This window comes from Mauremys mutica, chromosome 1 (genome assembly GCF_020497125.1).
Source record: "Mauremys mutica isolate MM-2020 ecotype Southern chromosome 1, ASM2049712v1, whole genome shotgun sequence".
NCBI lineage: Eukaryota > Metazoa > Chordata > Testudines > Geoemydidae > Mauremys > Mauremys mutica.
In genome coordinates, this window is record NC_059072.1 from 342,294,856 (window position 1) to 342,315,172 (window position 20,317).

Consider the following 20,317-nt stretch of genomic DNA (forward strand, 5'->3'; position numbering starts at 1 on the left):
CTGACCCCCCACTTGGTAAGGTAACTCCCATCTTTTCATATGCTGTAATATATATATACACCTGCCTACTATATTTTTCACTCCATGCATCTGATGTAGTGGGTTTTAGCCCACAAAAGCTTATGCCCAGATAAATTCGTTAGTCTCTAAGGTGCCACAGGGACTCCTTGTTGGTTTTGATTATACGGAGAGTCTCATGAAAACACTTGTGTCATTTCTAGTTACTTTATTAAATTGAGCAGGGTGTTGGACTAGATGACCTCCTGAGGTCCCTTCCAACCCTGAGATTCTATGAGTACAATCTCGATCTATACGTTTAACAGACCAGTATGTCTCTCAAACGTTAATATTCAAAACATTTGGACACATGTGCTGGGTTTTTTGCAGGTGAATGTACTTTGAGTACTGAATAAAAAGTTCCCACGTAGCTAAGCCTCTATCTGTCCTCTTGTCTATTTGCTGGGTATGTAATGGGCGTAATATGCCACCAGCAGTATATCCCATAAGCAGGCTCTGATGAGAGGGGGCATGAGCACAGCACTCCCCTGCGGCTCTGCCAGGATCACACCTCAAGGCACCCCAGATCTATGTTTTGATGGTGGGGCCTACAGAGGTCCTGCCCCTTAAATCCTTGTTGCTAGCATGGGAGCGTCTGAACCTCTGCAGCCGCCTTTCAGGGGACAGGGAATCAAGCTTCATTACCCACATGTTCTCTCCTTGCTGCTGGCTCAGGGGGTGCAGAGAAGGGATGGGGGTAGCTCCATCCCTCCAGTTCCTGGCTGGGTGGTGCAGGGGGAATGAACCTAGCCCCTGTACTCCAGGCTCTCTCCCCTTTGCCAGCTGGCTAGATGGGGGCGGGGAGCAGAAGAAAGAGCCCGCTGTGATTTTTCTGGTGGCCCAGCAGCTGCACGATCTCCATCCGGACCAACCTCCTCCATCCCTCCCAGCGCAGGGGAGCAGCCCGGTGACCCTGGAGAAGCAGACGCCGGGATCACACTCCCTCTCCTGAGCATCTGAGCTTTGACGGGTCCGGGGTGGGGGGACGGCTGGGAGGAGGCGCTGCCTCCGCCGCAACCAGGCCCTGGGTTGCAGCTGCTACTTGATCTGCTTCCTGGGTTTGCTTTCGCTTTTGCAGGGTCGCTCCAGGGGCTGAGGTAGTTGCTGGTGCTGGGTGATGAGCACGGAGCCCTGCGCCGCCTGGGAACCAGCAGCGATCAGCACCCGCCCCTGGGGCAGAGCTGGTGGTGAGGTCCCCCGCCCCCGGATTGCCCCCCATCTCTGCAGGCCCCCAGGTCTCCCCCACCGTTGCAGATACCTGGGGAGAGCTGCCTCGCTGACCGCTTTGCCTGGGGCTTGCACCGGACCAGGTGGAGCCGGGCTCCCGAGGCGATGATACCGCTTTACAACCGAGCTGGGCGCCGCCTGCTGCGGGTGGCGGGGGCGAGCCAGTGGCTGCCTCTCCTGAGCCCCCCTCTGAGCAGAGGCTGCCGTTCGGGGGAAGCCCGAGGCGCCCCGGCCAAGGCCACCAAGAAGAGAGGCTACGACATCACCAGGAACCCCCATCTCAACAAGGTACGTGCCCCGCCTTGCCTGCCCCGGCCGCGGGGCGCTTGGCCCGGCGAGCTCCGTGGATGTTGCACCGCGTCCACACTGCAAAGCGGCCCCACGGGCTCGGCTGGGGTCGTGCGCGGGGGCACGTGTGCCAGACTCCTCCGGAGCGGGCGCTCGGGGCACGCGGGGACAGCTAGAGACCCCGGGGCTATTGGCTATTGTTGTTATGGGGTGGAGCGCGCCGGGGGGCCGCCGCTTGCCATTAACCAATCAAACCCCGGCCTTGCAGCCGGCTTTTATAGCAGCGGCTTTGATTGGTGCGTGGGGTCCGGCTCAGCTGTCCGCAGAATGACCCGAGGGTAGCCTGGGACTGGTCCCAGCTCTCCTTGGAGCACTCTGGGTGAAATAACACAACCCCAGCGTGCCTTTAAATTTCCCTCCCCTCACCTCACAGAACCGTTCACTTTCTGATTGGCCTAGGCGTGGCCACAGACACTTGCCTTTTCATTCTGGGGCAGTCTCCCATTTCTCTCTTTTTGTGTGTATTGTGGTAACACTCCGACCTGATTGAGGCCCCTTTGTGCCAGGTACACATTTAACTGAATCAAGTGTGTATTATCCAAAAGAACTCCATTTAGCCAAAAGTTAGTGCAGGGGAAAAATATGATAGCTCCTTAAAAGACCATTTCTAGCAGGTAGGATACTGCAATGCATTTCCCAGTACTTGGTAGTTAGATATAGAACCAGCCATTTATTTCTTTGCATTAAGACAAGCACGTTTGAGTTTGTTTGATTTGGCTTTGTTTGGTTTTTAAGCTTCTCTTGGATGGGTTTATAGCTGTCTGTTCTATGCCCTAACTAGTGTTTCCCATGTGGAAGAGGAAGTCTTGATTCTCAGTATTGCTCAAGCTGCAGCATAGACCAACTTAATGGCAGGGTATCCTATTCTGCGTTCCTTTCTCTGGAAGAATTCACAGGAAATCCAAAATAGGACCTGAAAGTAATTTAGCTATGACTCATACAGCTGCATATTTTAGATTGAATTTGAGAATCATATACATGTGTATGTTTAAGCAACGCTGGGTTCAGATTTGTTACATTAATATTAACAGACGTTTTGCAGCATGAGCTTTCGTGGGTGAATGCCCACTTCGTCGGATGCAAGAGTGGAAATTTCCAGGAGCAGGTAAATATAAGCAAGCAAGAAGCAAGCTAGAGATAACGAGGTTAGATCAATCAGGGAGGATGAGGCCCTGTTCTAGCAGTTGAGTTGTGAAAACCAAGGGAGGAGAAACTGGTTCTGTAGTTGGCAAGCCATTCACAGTCTTTGTTTAATCCTAAACTGATGGTGTCAAATTTGCAAATGAACTGAAGCTCAGCAGTTTCTCTTAGAAGTCTGGTCCTAAAGTTTTTTTGCTGTAGGATGGCCACCTTAAGATCTGCTATTGTGTGGCCAGGGAGGTTGAAGTGTTCTCCTACAGGTTTTTGTATATTGCCATTCCTAATATCTGATTTGTGTCCATTTATCCTTTTCCTTAGAGACTGTCCAGTTTGGCCGATGTACATAGCAGAAGGGCATTGCTGGCATATGATGGCATATATTACATTGGTGGATGTGCAGGTGAATGAACCGGTGATGGTGTGGCTGTTGTCTACACCAGCAACACCATCACAGGACCTAACCAGATCAGCCACACCATCACCGGTTCATTCACCTGCACATCCACCAATGTAATGTACGCCATCATATGCCAGCAATGCCCCTCTGCTATGTACATCGGCCAAACTGGACAGTCTCTAAGGAAAAGGATAAATGGACACAAATCAGACATTAGGAATGGCAATATACAAAAACCTGTAGGAGAACACTTCAACCTCCCTGGCCACACAATAGCAGATCTTAAGGTGGCCATCCTCCAGCAAAAAAACTTTAGGACCAGACTTCTAAGAGAAACTGCTGAGCTTCAGTTCATTTGCAAATTTGACACCATCAGTTTAGGATTAAACAAAGACTGTGAATGGCTTGCCAACTACAGAACCAGTTTCTCCTCCCTTTGTTTTCACACCTCAACTGCTAGAACAGGGCCTCATCCTCCCTGATTGATCTAACCTCGTTATCTCTAGCTTGCTTCTTGCTTGCTTATATTTACCTGTCCCTGGAAATTTCCACTCTTGCATCCGAGGAAGTGGGCATTCACCCACGAAAGCTCATGCTGCAAAACGTCTGTTAGTCTATAAGGTGCCACAGGATTTTTTGCTTCTTTTACAGAACCAAACTAACACGGCTACCTCTCTGATACTTTACATTAATATTGTTACTAATTATTCAAAATACTTCAGCTCTCTTAGAAATCATGCCTACCATAAACTTGATAATGATTAGATAGTTAACATGTTGTGAACACTTTTGTACTGATCAAAATTGTCTGTTACCTTATACTCCTGCTGTCTGTTGTATCCACCCATTATCTCTTGTCTCGTACTTGGATTGTAAACTATCTGGGGCAGGGACCATATTTTATTTTAATGTTTGTACAGTGCCTAGTGCAATGGGCTAGGGCCTTCAGGTGCTATTTTAATATATATGATTTTTGCATCCCCAAATACATAGGAGCACTGTGACTCAAGGCAGTTCTGCATATGCAGCTTTGCAGGTTATCTATATATTAGGAATCTGGACTTCTGCATCATTTTGAATCACTCTATGGCAAACTCTGTAAGGCTGAAAAGATTATGAACATTGTCAGCTATACATGAACACTGATCAATTGCTACTGCTAAAGCGTTGCAGATATTTTTTGTTCAGATGCTATCTTGTCCTCTAGCCTCGTGCAATAGTACTTTATGCAGAGCGAAATATCTGGTGTTGCTACTGAGATTACATGTATTGATTATTACTGAATAATTATTACCGTAACCTTTGAAAGTGAATCACTTGGTATGATGCAATATAGTATTTCTTCAAATTGACATCGTTCGCACACCCAGTACAAATCATCTCTACATGATATTTCTTTAGAGCATGATCCTACTCCCGTTGAAGTCAATGGCTAAGCTCCCATTGGGTTCTTCCTTAAGAATCACACCTGTTGTGAAGGGTTTTTTTTCTTCCATGAGGGCTATGGAAGACTCTTGTTAAGAATTAATGTACTTGGATGTATGCAGAGGAAGGGGAGAAGAAGAGCTTCTGTCACTGGTGAAATATGTTGCAATGTGCAACACCTCAGTTTCAAATTCCATATTTCTGCCTATCTCTATCTTAGGTACTTATATGGCCCTGTTAGGATAAGAGCTGAGCGCCTCACAATCTTTCATGCATTTATCTTTACAACACCCCTGTGAGGTAGGGAGGATCTGCTCATTATGGTCCATGGAAAAGGATATATATATAAACCATGGACCATATATATGACCTATATATGGCTCTCCAGTAAACTGGAGCTATGTACTTTGTTCTTTCTGAGCAATTCAGAACAGGATTTTATTTCTTTACTGGACATAGCACAGAATATTATAATTACTAAAGAATAAACTATCTTCATTTGAGGTGGGATGTTCCAGGCAGTTTATCCAACTTATCTGTGATCATGGAATGCTATGTGATAAGAATCATAGCTGCTGCTTTGGTTTCGGGTCTGAGTCTGCTGTTTTTATGTGAATTTGCCAGTTAGGGGTCTGGTTAGGTTTCCAGATGCTCTTGCATTTTCAGATAGCAGAAATGTAGTGTCCTACTGTGTAATGATCACCTTGGTGCTCTACACTCTGTATTGGCTATTGTGGTAGCCTAATAGCTCCCCGGTGACGTTTAAGGTGTGGGGTTTGACGTCTACATTAATGGCTTAGGACCCCATTGGCCAAAAGACTGTCTCTTTGCAGCAGAGTCACATGGAGAGTGAGTTAGTTTAGTAATCAGTGTAAAAGCTTGAGCTCTACTGGTTTAATACAAAGGGAGCTGTTGTCTGGGCTCTCTATGAAGGCCTTTCAAACTTGAAAATCACACCTGCCCTTTTGCCTAAAATAGCCCAAATCGACTGATATTCAGGGGAGACCGCAAAGCCCAAGAATTTTATTTCTAGGTATTTGTCGAGGATGTCTAGAGCTTGGGATGTGGTGGTTGGAGCTTTAACTTTTGGGGTCTCAAATCCTTATGATATATATTTACCACCAATTTGCAAATCCTTATGACTTAAAAGTGCACCAGTATGTCCTGCCTGAGTTGGACATATTGCAACCTCTGTCAGAAAGCACAAAGGAAAGATGGTCTTGTGGCTAAGGCATTTGACTGGGATTCAGGAGGCCTAGGTTCTGTTACTAGTTCTGTCACTGACTTTCTATGTGACTTTGAAGAAAGTCACATAGAAAGGAATTTTCAAGTGGCCTCTTCTGGATACTCTGCAGAGGATTCGAGCAGCCAGCTTTAGACACCCCTACAACAAGGGACACTTTCAAAGAACAACATGGCAGGATGCTTGGTCTTTGAAAACATGTTGTCAGGACAGGCATCCAAGCTATTTGAAAGCTTGGGCTCGGCTGCACACAAGATGCTGGGTTTTTCACAACCTTACTCCTGTGTCATCCTATGCTCTCCAAGTGCTGATGTTCTCCCCTTCTGTAAACGTTACTGCATTTCCTCCCGTCCAAAATCACTCAAGACGCTAGGGCACCCTTGGCCTGCTGAGGCAATACAATGAGGTTACTGCCCTCAAATTGATAGAAAAGCCTAAAAAATAGATGGAGGGCAGGAGAGAGGAATGAGTCACTGGGTTTTTTAAAAGTGCAGATATAGCAGCTTTTAATTTCCTGTCCTTGAATGTGGCAGAAGTAGAACGTGACACACATAAGGGATGGTGTCTACACACATTTGCTAACATTTTCAAAAGCCTGGGCAGATGCAGATAGCCATTTGGGCCACTATCTAGGGGTTCAAGTGGTAGTTGGCTGCCCAAGGGATTTTAGCCATGCTCAAGTTGCCTAAGAAGCCATTGGTGGGATTTTCAAAAGCAGTCATTTAAATTTCCTGGGTGCTCTGGACGTATGTTCTTATAGATTGTAATCATCACCCTTAATCTTCTCTTTGTTAAGCTAAATAGATTGAGCTCCTTGAGTCTATCACTATAAGGCAGGTTTTCTAATCCTTTAATCATTTTCGTGGCTCTTCTCTAGACCCTCTTCAATTTATCAACATCCTTCTTGAATTGTGGGCATCAAAACTGGACCCAATATTCCAGCAGTGGTTGCACCAGTGCCAAATACAGAAGTAACATAACCTATGTACTCCTATTTGAGATTCCCCTGTTTATGCATCCGAGGATCACATTAGCTCTTTTGGCCACAGTGTCACACTGAGAGCTCATGTTCAGCTGATTATCCACCACAAACCCCTAATCTTTTACAGAGTAACTGCTTCCCAGGTTGAGTCCTCCATCCTGTAAATATGGCCTACATTCCTTGTTCCTAGCTGTATACAGTTACACTGAGCTGTATTTCTAAGACAGTGAGGGTGTTTGGAGTAGTTTGTAGCAATACTAATGTAACAAATTTGAATGCAACATTCCAGAAATGTACAGTAACTCCTCACTTAAGGTTGTAGTTATGTTCCTGAAAAATGCGACTTTAAGTGAAACAGTGTTAAGTGAATCCAGTTTCCCATAAGAATGAATGTAAATGGGGGCGGGGGTTAGGTTCCAGGGAAATTTTTTTTGCCATACAGTACAGTACAATAGCTGGGAGGTGCCCCCACCTTATCCCACACAGGCACAGCCCACTGGCACTGGAGACAATGAGGCAGGCAAGGAGGCGTAAGGTGCTGTAGGCTAGGAGAAGTACATTGTGCAGCAGCAGTGGCAGCTTCCCCTACTTTGCAAGCACCAAGGTGAGGGGGCTCAACCCTCGGCCCACCCACGCCACCCCTTCCCCCAAGCCTCATTGTTAACCCACCTCTTCTTCCCCCCCCCCCCTTAACTGCGAACACCACGTCCTCGCACCTCCCCCTTCCCTCCCCTGCATCCTGCCGGCGGCAATCAGCTGGCTTGTGGTGTTCAGGAGGGAGGGGGAGTCTGCGCACCGAGTCTTTGCTCCTCCCTCCTCCCTCCTGAATGCCACAAGCCAGCTGATTGCCGCGGGCAGGAGGAGGGGGAGGAGGGGTAAGGTGCTGATCCGTGGGGTCTGCCGGCAGGTGGGAGGCACTGGGGGGAGGGCATAGAGGAGCTGATGGGGGGCTGCCAGCCGTGGACAAAGCAGGCAGCCAAGCGACCTTATAGCGAAGCATTGCACAATTTTAAATGGAGCACGTTCTGTAATTGAGCAGGGACGTAAGATCGAAACAACCTTAAGCAAGAGGACGTTAAGTGGGGAGTTACTGTGTGTGCGCATATGGTAGGAGCAGCTTGTGGCCCTCAGAGACATAGTATAAGTTCTTGAGGCCAGAGTGGCTGCACTGCTGGAGCTAAGGGAGACAGAAGGGTACATAGAAGAGACTTTCAGGGACACAATAGAGCAGTATCCCCACCAGCCTTACAGACTTTGTGCTGTTAAGGAGGATGAAAGTCTCAGGGAAGGAGAACAGCAAGCTGGAGCAGAGGGAAACAATCCCATATCTGCGGCTGGGAGCTGCCCTTCTCGACGATGTCATGGTAACCTCTCGCACTGAGGTTACCCCTGAAGGGGAGGGAACTCCAGATATGAGGCAGAGCTAGGTCAGCGGGTTTCAAACTGTGGGTCGGGACCCTGGAGTGGGTCGGGACTCCATTGTAATGGGGTCGCCAGGGCTGTCTTAGGCTTGCTGGGGTCCGGGGCTGAAGCCAGCCAGGGCCCAAGCCAAAGCCCAAGGGCTTCAGCACTGGGTGGTGGGGCTCAGGTTACAGGCCCCTTGCCTGGGGCTGGCATTTGGTTTTGGCCCCGCAGTGAGGATGACCAGATGACCCGATTTTATAGGAGCAGTCCTGATATTTGGGGCTTTTTTATATATGGGCTCCTATTACCTCCCACCCTCGTCCTGATTTTTTCACAATTGCTGTCTGGTCTTCCTACCCACGGCCCGGGGCAGTGGGGCTTGGGCTTTGGCCCCACCATCCAGGGCAGCATGGCTCAGGTGGGCTCAGGCTTCGCGCCTCCCTCTTGGGGTCATGTAGTAATTTTTGTTGTCAGAAGGGGGTTGCGGTGCAATGAAGTTGAGAACCCCTGAGCTAGGTAATAGTAATGGGGAATTCGATTATTAGAAATCTAGATAGCGGGGTTTGTGATGATCAGGAGAATCACATGGCAAATTGCCTGCTGGGTGCAAAAGTTGTGGATCTCATGAGACACTTAAACAGATTTGTGTGCTGTACTGGGGAGGAGCCGGACTGGAATAGGTACCAGTGACACAGGGAAAGGAAGGAGAGAGGTCCTGGAGGCCAAATTTAAGGTGCTAGGTAAGAGATTAAAGTCCAGGACCTCCACGGTAGCATTTTCTGGAATGCTTTCAGTTCAGCCCTTAGGGCCAGAATGACAGGCAGAACTTCAGGGTCTTAATGGGTGGGTGAGATGATGGTATCAGGCAAAGGGTTTTAAGTTTATTAGAAACTGGGGAACCTTGTGGGAAAGAAGGAACCTGTACAAGAAGGATGGGCCAAACATGGAACCAGACTGCTGGCATGTAAAATTAAGAGTTGTAGAGGATTTTTTAAACTAAGAGTTGGGGGAAAGCCGCTGTGCAGGGGAGCACATGGGTCGACCATATGGGATTAGATCCTCAGGGATGAGGTTAGTAAAGGGGGAACTCTATAGCCTAGTAAAACGGGTAGGAAAGAAGTTGATGAAGTAGAGGTAGGAGGCAGTGAGGAACAGTCAAATGTAAAAGTCCCATTTACATGAAAGCAAGTAACTGAATATTGACAACATGTACAAGAGCTTATATACAAAAGCTAGAAGTCTAAACAGAGAGGCAGGGTTGGTGAGGTACCATCTTTTATTGGACCAACTTCTGTTAGTGAGAGAAACAAGCTTTTGCATTTATGCAGTGCTGTGCTGCTCTCTGTAATGTCAGAAGCTTGTCTCTCTCACCAATAGAAGTTGGTCCGACAAAAGATGGTCCCGCACCCACTTTGTCTCTCTAGTATCCTGGGACCAACATGGCTACAACAACACTGCAAACAGAACTCTGAATACTAAGATGGATGACCTAGATGGCCTGGCAGTAAATGAGGCTATTGATATAATAGGCATTGTGAATACTTGGTGGAATGAGGATAATCAGTGGAACATGGTGATACCAGTGTGATGCTGGCAGACCAGGTACCAGTTCATGCCAGGTTCCCTGTATCTCCACTGAACACTGACAAAGACATAGCTGGAACCAGTCTGGGTCACCTGTGTGTTAGTATTGTTTAAACAGGTATTTGTGTTTAGACGTTACTGAATGCTTTGAATTAATCTCATTTATAACATCTGGATCCCATATTGTAACATAATATTTGAGCAGTTGCATTGTAAGTCTCTATAACCATGTAAATCCCTAGACAGGAGAGAGACATTAAGGCTATGTCTACACTTGCAGAGTTTTTGTGCTGTCAGTTTCACCGGGAATAGGAAACCGGTGAAAGAAAAGCGCTGGTTTGTGTACTCACTCACTTCCACAGGCGTCAGATAGTGCCTACATTTGCAGCACTTCCATCTCCGATGAGAGCAGCGCACTGAGGGCAGCTATCCCATAGTGCAGCTCTCTCCATTTTGATGATAGGTCTTGTGGGAAGAGGGAGTGAGCGCAGGGTCCAAGCGGCGGATCATTTTCCCCGTGAAGCAGCCATGGTCACTTGGCCAGATGAGCACCTGCAAACAAAACCGGAAAGGGAGTTTCAAAGTTCCCGGGGCTTTACAGGGGGTGGGGTGGACGTCTGTTTACCTGGCGTCAAAGTAGCAGAGCTGCTGGCCAGAGTGATCACCCAGAGGCTAAAAGCTATTTAAACAGGAAGAACGTATATTCACTTGCACATCACCGCAAAAGGATCAGCGGTAAGAACTGTTCGCCTCTCATGGAGGTGGTTTTCTGTTTGTGGTGAAGCTTCCGAGTTTCACCGCTAAAAGTTATTGGCAAGTGTAGATGCTCCCACAATTTTTGTGCAAAAAAGGGACTTTTTGCGCTTTAAATGGCAAGTGTAAACATGCCCTAATTAGTGTGAATGCAGATCTCCAACAGAAGGTGTTATGTCCTGCCCGTCAGTGAAGGCCCATCAACACTAGATGGACTAGAGAGGAACATTAAAGAGGGCAAAAGACTTTGGCTATGTCTATATTACCGCAGTAAGTTGATCTACGCTACACAACTCCAGCTACGTGAATAACGTAGCTGGAGTCAACATACATTAGGTCAAGTGACCGTGGGGTCTACACCATGGGGGGTCAATGGGAGAAACTCTCCCGTTGACTTACCTTTACTCTTCTCATCGGGAGTAGAGTACAGGGGTCAACTGGAGAGCGATCTGCTGTCGATCTGGTGGGTCTTCACTAGACCCGCCAAATCGACTGCCGGTGAATCGATGTCAGAACGTCGATCCTGGCTGTAGTGTAGATGTAGCCTTTGTTGTTTACTCTCTCCCCTCCCGCCATGAAGATGAGATTTGCAAATGCATTCCTCCCATCAGCTGAGTTTGCCGTTCAAAGGAGAAATGGGGAAGGAAATAAAAAGCCCCAGCAAGGAGGAACTATATCTTTATGCTGCTTGGATTCTGTGGGCAAGGATTACTAGGCATAAGCAAAAGATCCCCAGTGCATAGCCTGGGTTAGCCCTAAGGACATATAGAGTCTGCTTATCATACTACTTATCATATTACTTTTTGAAAGGTAAGATTGGGACTCATTTGTGTGTATATATGTTTGCCTGCTTTAATCTTGTAAAGAACTGTCCTATTTAATTTTCCTATTAATAAATCTGCATATAGTTTATTACAGGATTGGCTACAAGTGTTGTCTTTGGTGTGAGATCTTAAGTTCAATTGACCTGGAGTAAGTGACTGGTCCTCTAGGACTGGGAGCAACCTGAATATTGCTGTAATCCTTGGTGTAAGGGACCAAGTATCACAAAGGCATACTCACCTGGGTGGCAAGGCAGACTGGAGTACCCCAGGGGACTGTCTGTCTGTGACTCCATGTTTAGGCTGTTATAGTATGTGATGAGTTTGCACTTTATAATTGGTTGGTGAAGTCTAAGTACAGAACTCACAGCCAATTTGGGGTTTGTGCCCTTGTTTTTAACAGTCTGCCCTGAGGTTGGTACACATGCTGTTGAGCCACTGCAACTTGACGACCAGGGTACAAAATATTAGGAATGAAAAAATAGGTCACACCAATGGGGGAGTAGCACTGTATGTGAAAGAAAGCACAGAGTCAAATAAAGTAAAAATCTTAAATGACTCAAACTGTACCATAGAATTTCTATGGATAGAAATTATATTCTTGAATAATAAGAGTATAACAGTAGGAATATACTACTGAGCATCTGACCAGGATGGTGATAGTGACTGTGAAATGCTCAGGGAGATAGAGAGGCTACAAAGGCAGAAAATCCAGTAGTAATGGGGGATTTCAACTATCCTCATATTTGAGTGGATATATGTCACCTCAGGAATGGATGCAGAGATAAAATTTCTAGACCCAATAAAGACTGCTTCTTGGAGCAGCTAATCCTGGAGTCCACAAGGGGAAAGGCAATTCTTGATTTAGTTCTAAGAGGAGCACAGGAACTAGTACATGAAGTGAATATAGTTGAACTGCTCAGTAATAGCATCCATAACAAAATGAAATTTAACATTCATATTGGTGAGTTTCTTTTGCATTTTCCATAGTAGCTTTTAACTACACAAAAATGAAGAAGATAGTTAAATGGAAATTAAAAGGAATAGTCACAAGGGTGAAATGCCTGCAAACTGCATGGAGACAATTTAAAAACACTATAATAGAGGCTCAAATTAAATTTATACCACAAATACATTTCTTTAAAAAGGCACTGTGGCTAAGCAGCAAAGTAATATAGGTCGTTAGAAGCAAAAAGGCATCTTTACAACAATGGAAGTCAAATTCTACTGAGGAAAATAGAGAGAGCATAAACTCTGGCAAATCAAGTGTAAAAGTATAATTAGGCATGAAAAAAAATTTGAAGAGCATCTAGCTAAAGACAGAAAAACAGGGAAGTTATTTAAGTACATCAGAAGCAGGAAGCCTACCAAACAGTTGGTAGGGCCTCTGGACCATTGAGGTGCTAAAGGAGCACTCAAAAGATGACCAGCCAGTGTGGAGAAGCTAAATTAATTCTTGGCATCAGTCTTCCCCTCAGAGGATTCCCAAACTGAGGTGTCAGTAGAGGAGGTTTTGGAACAAATTGTTTAATTAATCTGTAATAAGTCACTAGGACCAGTGTATTTACCCAAGAGTTCTGAAGGAACTCAAATACAAAATTGCATACCTACTAACTGTGGTATGTAACGATCACTTAAATCAACCTCTGTATCAGATACTGGAGGATAGCTAATGTAACACTCATTTGAAAACGGCTCCAGAGGTGATCCTGACAATTATAAGCCAGTTTGCCAAATTTCAGTACCAGGCAAATTGGTTAAAACTATAGGAAAGAACAGAATTATCAGACACATAGATGAACATGATATCTTGGGGAAGAGTCAACATGTTTTTTTATAGAAAAATCATGCTTTAATCTATTAGACTTCTTTGAGGTGTCAACAAGCACGTGGAGAAGGGTGAAACAATTGATACAGTGTACTTGACTTTTAGAAGGCCTTTGACGGGGCCCTCACCAAAGGCTCTTAAGGGAGGTAAGCATGGATAACAGGGATGGTCCTCTCATGGATCAGTATCTGGTTAAAAGTTAAGAAACAAAGGATAGGAATAAATGGTCAAGTCTCACAATCAAGAAAGGTAAGTAGTGGGGTCCCCCGAGGATCTGTACTGGGACCTGTCCCGTTCAATATATTCATACATGAACTGGAAAAGGGGATGAACAGTGAGGTGGCAAAATTTGCTGATGATACAAAATTACTCAAGAGAATTAAGTCCAAAGCTAACTGCGAAGAGTTACAAAGGGATCTCACTAAAAAGTAATGCACATTGGAAAACATAATCCCAACTGTACATACAAAATGATGAGGCCTAAATTAGCTGTTACCACTCAAGAAAGATCTTGGAGTCATTGAGAACATCTGCTCAGTGTGCAGCAGCAGTCAAAAAAGCTAATGATGTTAGAAACCATTAGGATATGGATAGATAATAAAACAGAAAATATGATAAATCCATGGTATATCCACATGCAGTTCTGGTCACCCCCTCTCAAAAAAGATACATTTGAACTGGAAAAAGTGCAAAGAAAGGCAACAAAAATGATTAGGGGTATGGAAGAGCTTCCATATAGGAGACATTAAAAAGATTGGGACTATTTAGCTTAGAAAAGAGATGACTAAGAGGGGATTGTGAACCTTACTGCATCCCAATTCAAGAAAGCAAGGGGCTTAGTGGTATCTGGTAATGTGTTTCCACTGGTCTGACCAGTTTAATGTATCCCAGTTCATTAATGTCATAAACTGTATCTGATATGTGTCATTTAAGGTATCATTGGAAAACTAATAACACACTGATCATTAATATTCTTGCATGGTGTGTGTACACTAAATGCTCCACGGACCATACAAGTAGGAAGGAAATGTGGAACTAAAATGTGTTTTACTGGACAAGTCTGAGGAGTGGGTAAACATGTTTCTCCCAGACAAAGGACAAGCCAGTGCCTCCAACCAGGTGTCCTCAGAGTTGATTAACATCACATGTCAAGTGGCCATTCATTTGCATCGGTAGAGGGCAGGAACGGATCAATCTGCATTTTAGCAAACACCAGTGAGGGAAGAAACCACCATGGAACTTTCTTCACCACCAGATCCCATGTCTCCTTCCTCACAGTTTGAATGGACTTTATCTTGGTGGGGTAACCTTCAGAAGAATCCATTTCAAAGGGTCACTGGACTGTAAAATGGATAGGCAAAGAACCCAAAGTTATCTTTCATGTAAGAATAAAAGGTACTGATCACTTTGTCTTTGTGGGAGATCCTGACCCAGCATGTAGTCAGACATCTCGTTGGAAAGAAGAGTGGTAAGAATCTTACCTTGAACCAAGTCTGTAGTTTTGTTAAGTATTAATCTCTAGAAAGTGCTTTTCACTTTTATATGCTTGTAACCATTTCTAAATTTGTCCTTTATACTTGAACTCACTAAAAGTCCTATCTCCTTTTCTTAATAACTTGTTTTACTTTTAATCTAAACCAGGGGTCGGCAACCTCTGGCACGCGGCTCGCCAGGGTAAGCACCCTGGCGGGCCAGGCCAGTTTGTTTATCTGCTGCGTCAGTAGGTTCAGTGGACTGCAGCTCCCACTGGCTGCGGTTCGCTGTCCCAGGCCAATGGGGGTGGCGGGAAGCCGTGGCCAGCACATCCCTCAGCCCGCGGCGCTTCCCGCCACCCCCATTGGCCTAGGACGGCGAACCACGGCCAGTGGGCACCGTGATCCACCGAACCTGCTGATGTGGCAGATAAACAAAAACTGGCCCGCCAGGGTGCTTACCCTGACGAGCCACATGCCAGAGGTTGCTGACCCCTGATCTAAACCAACCCAGTGCTGTTTGAATTTAAGTGAAAAGCCATGCGTTTTGTCTCTTTAGAGGAGCAAAAATAACCTTATTATTCCTCTGAACGTGACAGGGATATGATAGAGGTCTATAAAATCTTGAACTGAGTGTAGAAAATGACTAGGGAAGTGTTATTTACCCCTTTTAATAACATAAGAACCAGGTGTCACCCGATGAAATTAATAGGCGTCAGGTTTAAAACAAACATAAGGAAGTGCTTCTTCAGATAACACAGCCAACCTGTGGAACTCCTTGCCAAGCGATGTTGTGAAGGCCAAAAGTATAACTGGGTTCAAAAAAAGGATTAGATAAGTTCATGGAGGATAGATCTATCAATGGCTATTAGCCAAGATGGTCAGGGACACAACCCCATGCTCTAGGTGTACCTAAACCTCCGACTGCCAGAAGCTGGGTTTGGATGACAGGGGATGGATCACTCGGTAATTCCCCTGTTCGTTCCTTCTGAAGTGTCTGGCACTGGCCACTGTTGGAAGAGAGGATACTGCACTAGATGGACCAGCAGTCTGACTCAGTATGGTTATTCTTATGACTGAGCTGATGCACCCACTAGATATATACTGATGCCATCCCTTTATGTATGTTAGAGGCCTGCGTGCACAATATAAACACAGTCTATTTTCAGATATCTTTGGAGAGTATCCAAATCCCCAGGATTTGGGACAAGCAGAGGTGGTGGGGAAAATGGCTTAGAAAATAAGGGAGCAAGAGGAATCTAACTACTCAGATCCAAAATCAACACCACAGTCACAGAAATAATGCCCCTCCAGGAAGAGCTACTGATTAAACACTCAAAAGCCCTTTCTGCCAACATAGAGCAGAGGCTTTCTACTCAGGATGTAAGCTGGGTAAATACTCTGGGGGAGGAAACAGAAGGACATAGGGATTCTGGATTTATAGCCAACGCAGTCATAAACACCACCTTTCCCTCCTAGATGGCCAACAGCTATCTCACTGATGGATTAATTATGTCTTGTATCTCTATACCCCCTATTTTCTGTGCTTGATCCCCTCCAGGGGTTGTATGACAGCTACAGTATCCAGTATAGAAGGACATTGTCCAAGATGCAGAACTCCTACATCACTTTGGTGTAAGGCCTGCCTATCCCTAGAAAAGCAAACGTGATCTGTGTCACAGACACTGACTTCAGTAGCATCTTCAGTGTGACCCCTTGCAAGGGCCATATGGCAAGGCTGTAGAATGCAGTGCCAGCACAGATTGTGCTGGAAAGTGCCTGGCTCCTCTGACTGCCCTATCTGTGATCAGCGGAAGGGGGAGAAGGTGGTGCTGGGTAGATTTAGAGGTGAACCTGCACTCCTGTGCGACCCGTGCCAGGCTGAGCATGAAGACTTTTCTCTGGGGATCTTGAACTCTTTTAAGGAGGCCGAGGCACCTTGTCCTGCTACTTTCTTCCCCAGAATTGTCTCATGATACACAGCCCTCATATGGCCAGGTGCTGTATCCGCTTCCTTGTGCCATCTACGGTTTGTCTGGGCTGGGCCTTTTGGCACTGGGGCAATTGAAGTAAGAAGACAATTTACTGATTGTTACTTATTATCAGTTGCACATTATGGCTTCATGGATCCATACATGTGTTCTATTCACCACAGTTTTTCCAGGGCTGTTGTGAATCCACCTGTTGTGCCTCCCTGGGTGCAAATGCATTTAGCCAGCTAATTGAGCTGCAAGAGGTGTGAACTCATTAGCCAGACAGCTCCCTCTTGGACCACACATTTGTGGAGGCACAAGAATTAAGTTATTGCTTCCAAAATCAATTGTATTTTTTCCTCCCTCACCAAACTGCCTTAAATTCTGCATTATTCAGTTGGTAGCTTAGGGATTACTTATGAAGTTTGCTGAAATGTCCACTCTTGAGTCAAATCAATGTTTTCCTTTGAAGATCTGCCATTGCAAACACTAAAGACATGGTGATCTGGAAGTGAGCACTTTTTAGAGGATGGCGGAATATTGGTGTTATTGTTCCTGCCAGCCCCTCGAATAGATAACGTACTTTTCTGACAGCTGCAGTGCAGATGCAGTGGGTAGAAGGAGGTCTTTTGTATGTCTAGCTAATATATTATAGTTTGTCTGTACTGAATGCCCTCTTGGACTTTTCATGCAGGCTATCTTGGGGACTTATACAAAAACAAATTGACTAGTTTGGATACTTAAGAATGAACCCAGTTAGGGGGAGGGAAATTAACTCCCTCACTGCTGGTTTCTGCTGCAGCATCATTGGAATGTACCACTGGAATCTGGTGAATCATTAGAACGCCAGAGTGTTCTTTCAATCTTTTCCATTCACTCTCTGGGTGCAGAGTTAGGCTGAGTATCTGGGTATCCCATCCCTAATGTTCCACTGGAATATTGGGAATCAGTGACACAACCTGGTGCACATGGAGCCGTGTGGGTGCTACCAAGTAAGTGAGGCAGTGGTTAAGCCTAAAATTAGCAAGAATAATAAGATGGGTGTATGTAGGGCAAAATGAGGCATTGAGGTGACCGGCTATCAAGGTGATGAGCATGGTATAAGATGGGTGCTGAGACTGGGTGGGTGCTAAGACTGAATCACAGTAGGCTTCTGTGTCTGTGCTCTGAGCTGGGGGAGGGGAGGGTCTCTATCCTTTCTATTCAGTTGATGGCCTAGGTATAGGATGGGAAGAGTTTTAAGCTTGTGCTTTTGATTTTTAAGGAGTCTCCTTCTGGCTGCCAAACAGATGGCTGCTTTTCCATCACTGTATTCCTCAGCCTGCAGTACCCCAGGAGATTACCCTGACTGGAACAAACAATACCTGAGGCAATTGTGCTCCCTAGAAGGTTATACTTTTTAAGCCTTGTTTGGTCTAGAGCTAATACATTCATAATCCATGGTACTGGCTAGTGGAGCACGCAGCATGACGAGTCTCTGCTAATATTTGACATGGAGAGAAATGTCTCCTCCAGCTCTGCAATTGCTGGGCCAAATTCATCTCGGGTGAAACTCCATTGATTTCATTGGCATTACAGCAACGATGAATTAGTCTCTGTATCCTGGGAGATCTCTTTCATTCCGGATCCACCACTGCTTTGTCACTGTTTATACGAGGCCCTGCATATACAATGGGAGGCTTCTAGTTCGCTTCCAAATATTTCCTGCTAAGGGCAGACTGTAGCATTTTGGGACAGAGAAGATGAGTCAAGGATATTGAATGCAGGAAGCCACGGGCGACAGCAATCTAAAATGCTGCGTATCGTATTATGAACAAGCAACTTACGTAAGGCACGAACTGGGTTTGGCTTGTGAGCACTTCTGTCTTTTGACTTGGCGGCCACTTCTGGTACCTCTTATGTGTATCCAAGGCATGGTAGGAGGGTGCAAACTTCCCTCTCTATAGACTTTGCAACATTTACCTGTCTCATAATCCCTTGCAGGCTGGATCACTGCAGTGTTCTCTACTTGGGGCTACCCTTGAAAAGGAGGTGGTGATGAATGCAGCGCATTCTCCTCTTCAGTGTGGGGTCCTACAGGATATAATGTTGGTGCTCTGAGATCTGCCCTGATCACATCTTTACTGCCAGGTGAAATATACGATTTTGGGTTGTGCTTTGTCTCTAGGGCCCAAAATGTGTTGGGACCTGAGTATTTGAGAGGCTGCCTCTCCTTCAAGTGTCCCTCATGATGATTAGGACGTTCCTGCTGTCTGTTCCTTGTATCAAACCATACAAACACAGTGGCTGTGTAGAAGGGAGAAAGACCGGTGAAATCTGACATCAGGGGAGGCTCTGCTCCAGCAGAAACTCCTGGGGGCATAGAGCCTGACTTAATCATAGTGAATCTTGGAGCATAGATCGGCGTAGCTCTGCTGCAATCTTTGGCTGGTGCAGAGGAGGAGGCAAGGCTGTCTCCCTGTGGGAAGGCTGGTGAGGTTAGTCGCATGCATTTTGGGCATAAGGAATGAGATTAGTTCCTGCACCAGGGGACAGGAATAGTTTTGTGCCTTATTCTCTCCCCCACGCTACCACACCCATGCAGGGTCTGTCGTAGTCGAGCCTGGAAGGTGTTTTGTTCCTTTTGACTTTCCCCACCCTAGCTGAAAGTTCTTTAATGGTGAAGGAAGCCAAGCTATGCTCAGTGACAGGTGTGGCTGTTGCTATAGCAATGCCTCAGGACAAACTCCTGAGCCAACACCCCCTTTCTATTCCCCTCCCTTCCCCGCCTCACATCAGAGAAGTTGTATCTACATCCATACTTCGCTTCACAGGCTTGTGTTTATTCTGATGTGTTTCAGATCCATTCTCAGAAGTCCTTTGGTGCTGTGAACAAAGCACAAAAGATGCTCCCTGTGTGCTGGCACGCGTCCTAATACAGCGGAAAGCAAGGTCAACGTTTCAATAACATGTGGTCATGCTGTCCCCAAATACTTGCTCAGCAGCCTGGTTCAAGAGGCAGCGTTCTAGCATTTTGTTACTGGCGTACTCAGGAAAAGGGGAGAAAATGCACTTGTGGCTGCAGGGACCCTTCATGCAATGCTCTGCAATACTGGAGGAATGTGCTGTGTTTTGTGTTTGAGTCTCAATCCACAGATGCTATGAAACTTACAAAATGCAACGCTCATATGCTTTTAAATCCGGTAGTGGAGAATGTTTGGTGGCTAATGTTCAGCAGCCCTCTGCAGAAATATTAGCTAACCCTTATTTTCATGGAGTCCAACTGGTGCCGCTTACCCTCTTTTCAAAGTGCTAATAGCAGCATGACTTGTCTACACTAGGGGTGTGCATCCATGCTGCTATCCTGGTGGCTGGCCAGCAACCGTGGCTGTAGTCAGGGCAAATCCCCAATGTACACTAGGCCTTGGAGCCTAACATGCCCTAACAATAAAGAATTTGGACTGAACTGAATGGTCAGAGAGAGACCTGCATGCTCACCCTAAAGGTGGTGTTTGTAATTCAGGGCTTAAGCCTGGACTACACTAGAAATGGTTGCTAGCCTAGCAGTCTTAGTTAAGGGTGGGATTTTGTGGTGTTTCTGTGCTACCAAAAGCCCTCGTGTCAGATACGTTTATATCAACAAAAAATGCTTGTGCTGGGATAGCTTATTTCACTTGCTGAGCC

The 20,317-nt window shown here is 45.9% G+C and overlaps 1 protein-coding gene across 2 annotated transcripts in view; it reads left to right on the top strand.

Moving 5' to 3' along the window:
• Nucleotides 1–1,035: 1,035 nt before the first annotated feature.
• The window catches only part of ME3 (malic enzyme 3), a 202,734-nt gene continuing 183,452 nt past the window's right edge, over nt 1,036–20,317 (top strand). The window contains exon 1 of one of the 2 annotated variants that reach the window (XM_045020317.1): nt 1,036–1,572. In XM_045020317.1, the coding sequence (XP_044876252.1) occupies nt 1,390–1,572 (183 nt within the window). In that variant the 5' untranslated portion in view covers nt 1,036–1,389. Of the gene's footprint in view, nt 1,573–17,543; nt 17,647–20,317 lie in introns of those variants that run through there. The other variant, XM_045020323.1, reaches the window with a different exon arrangement.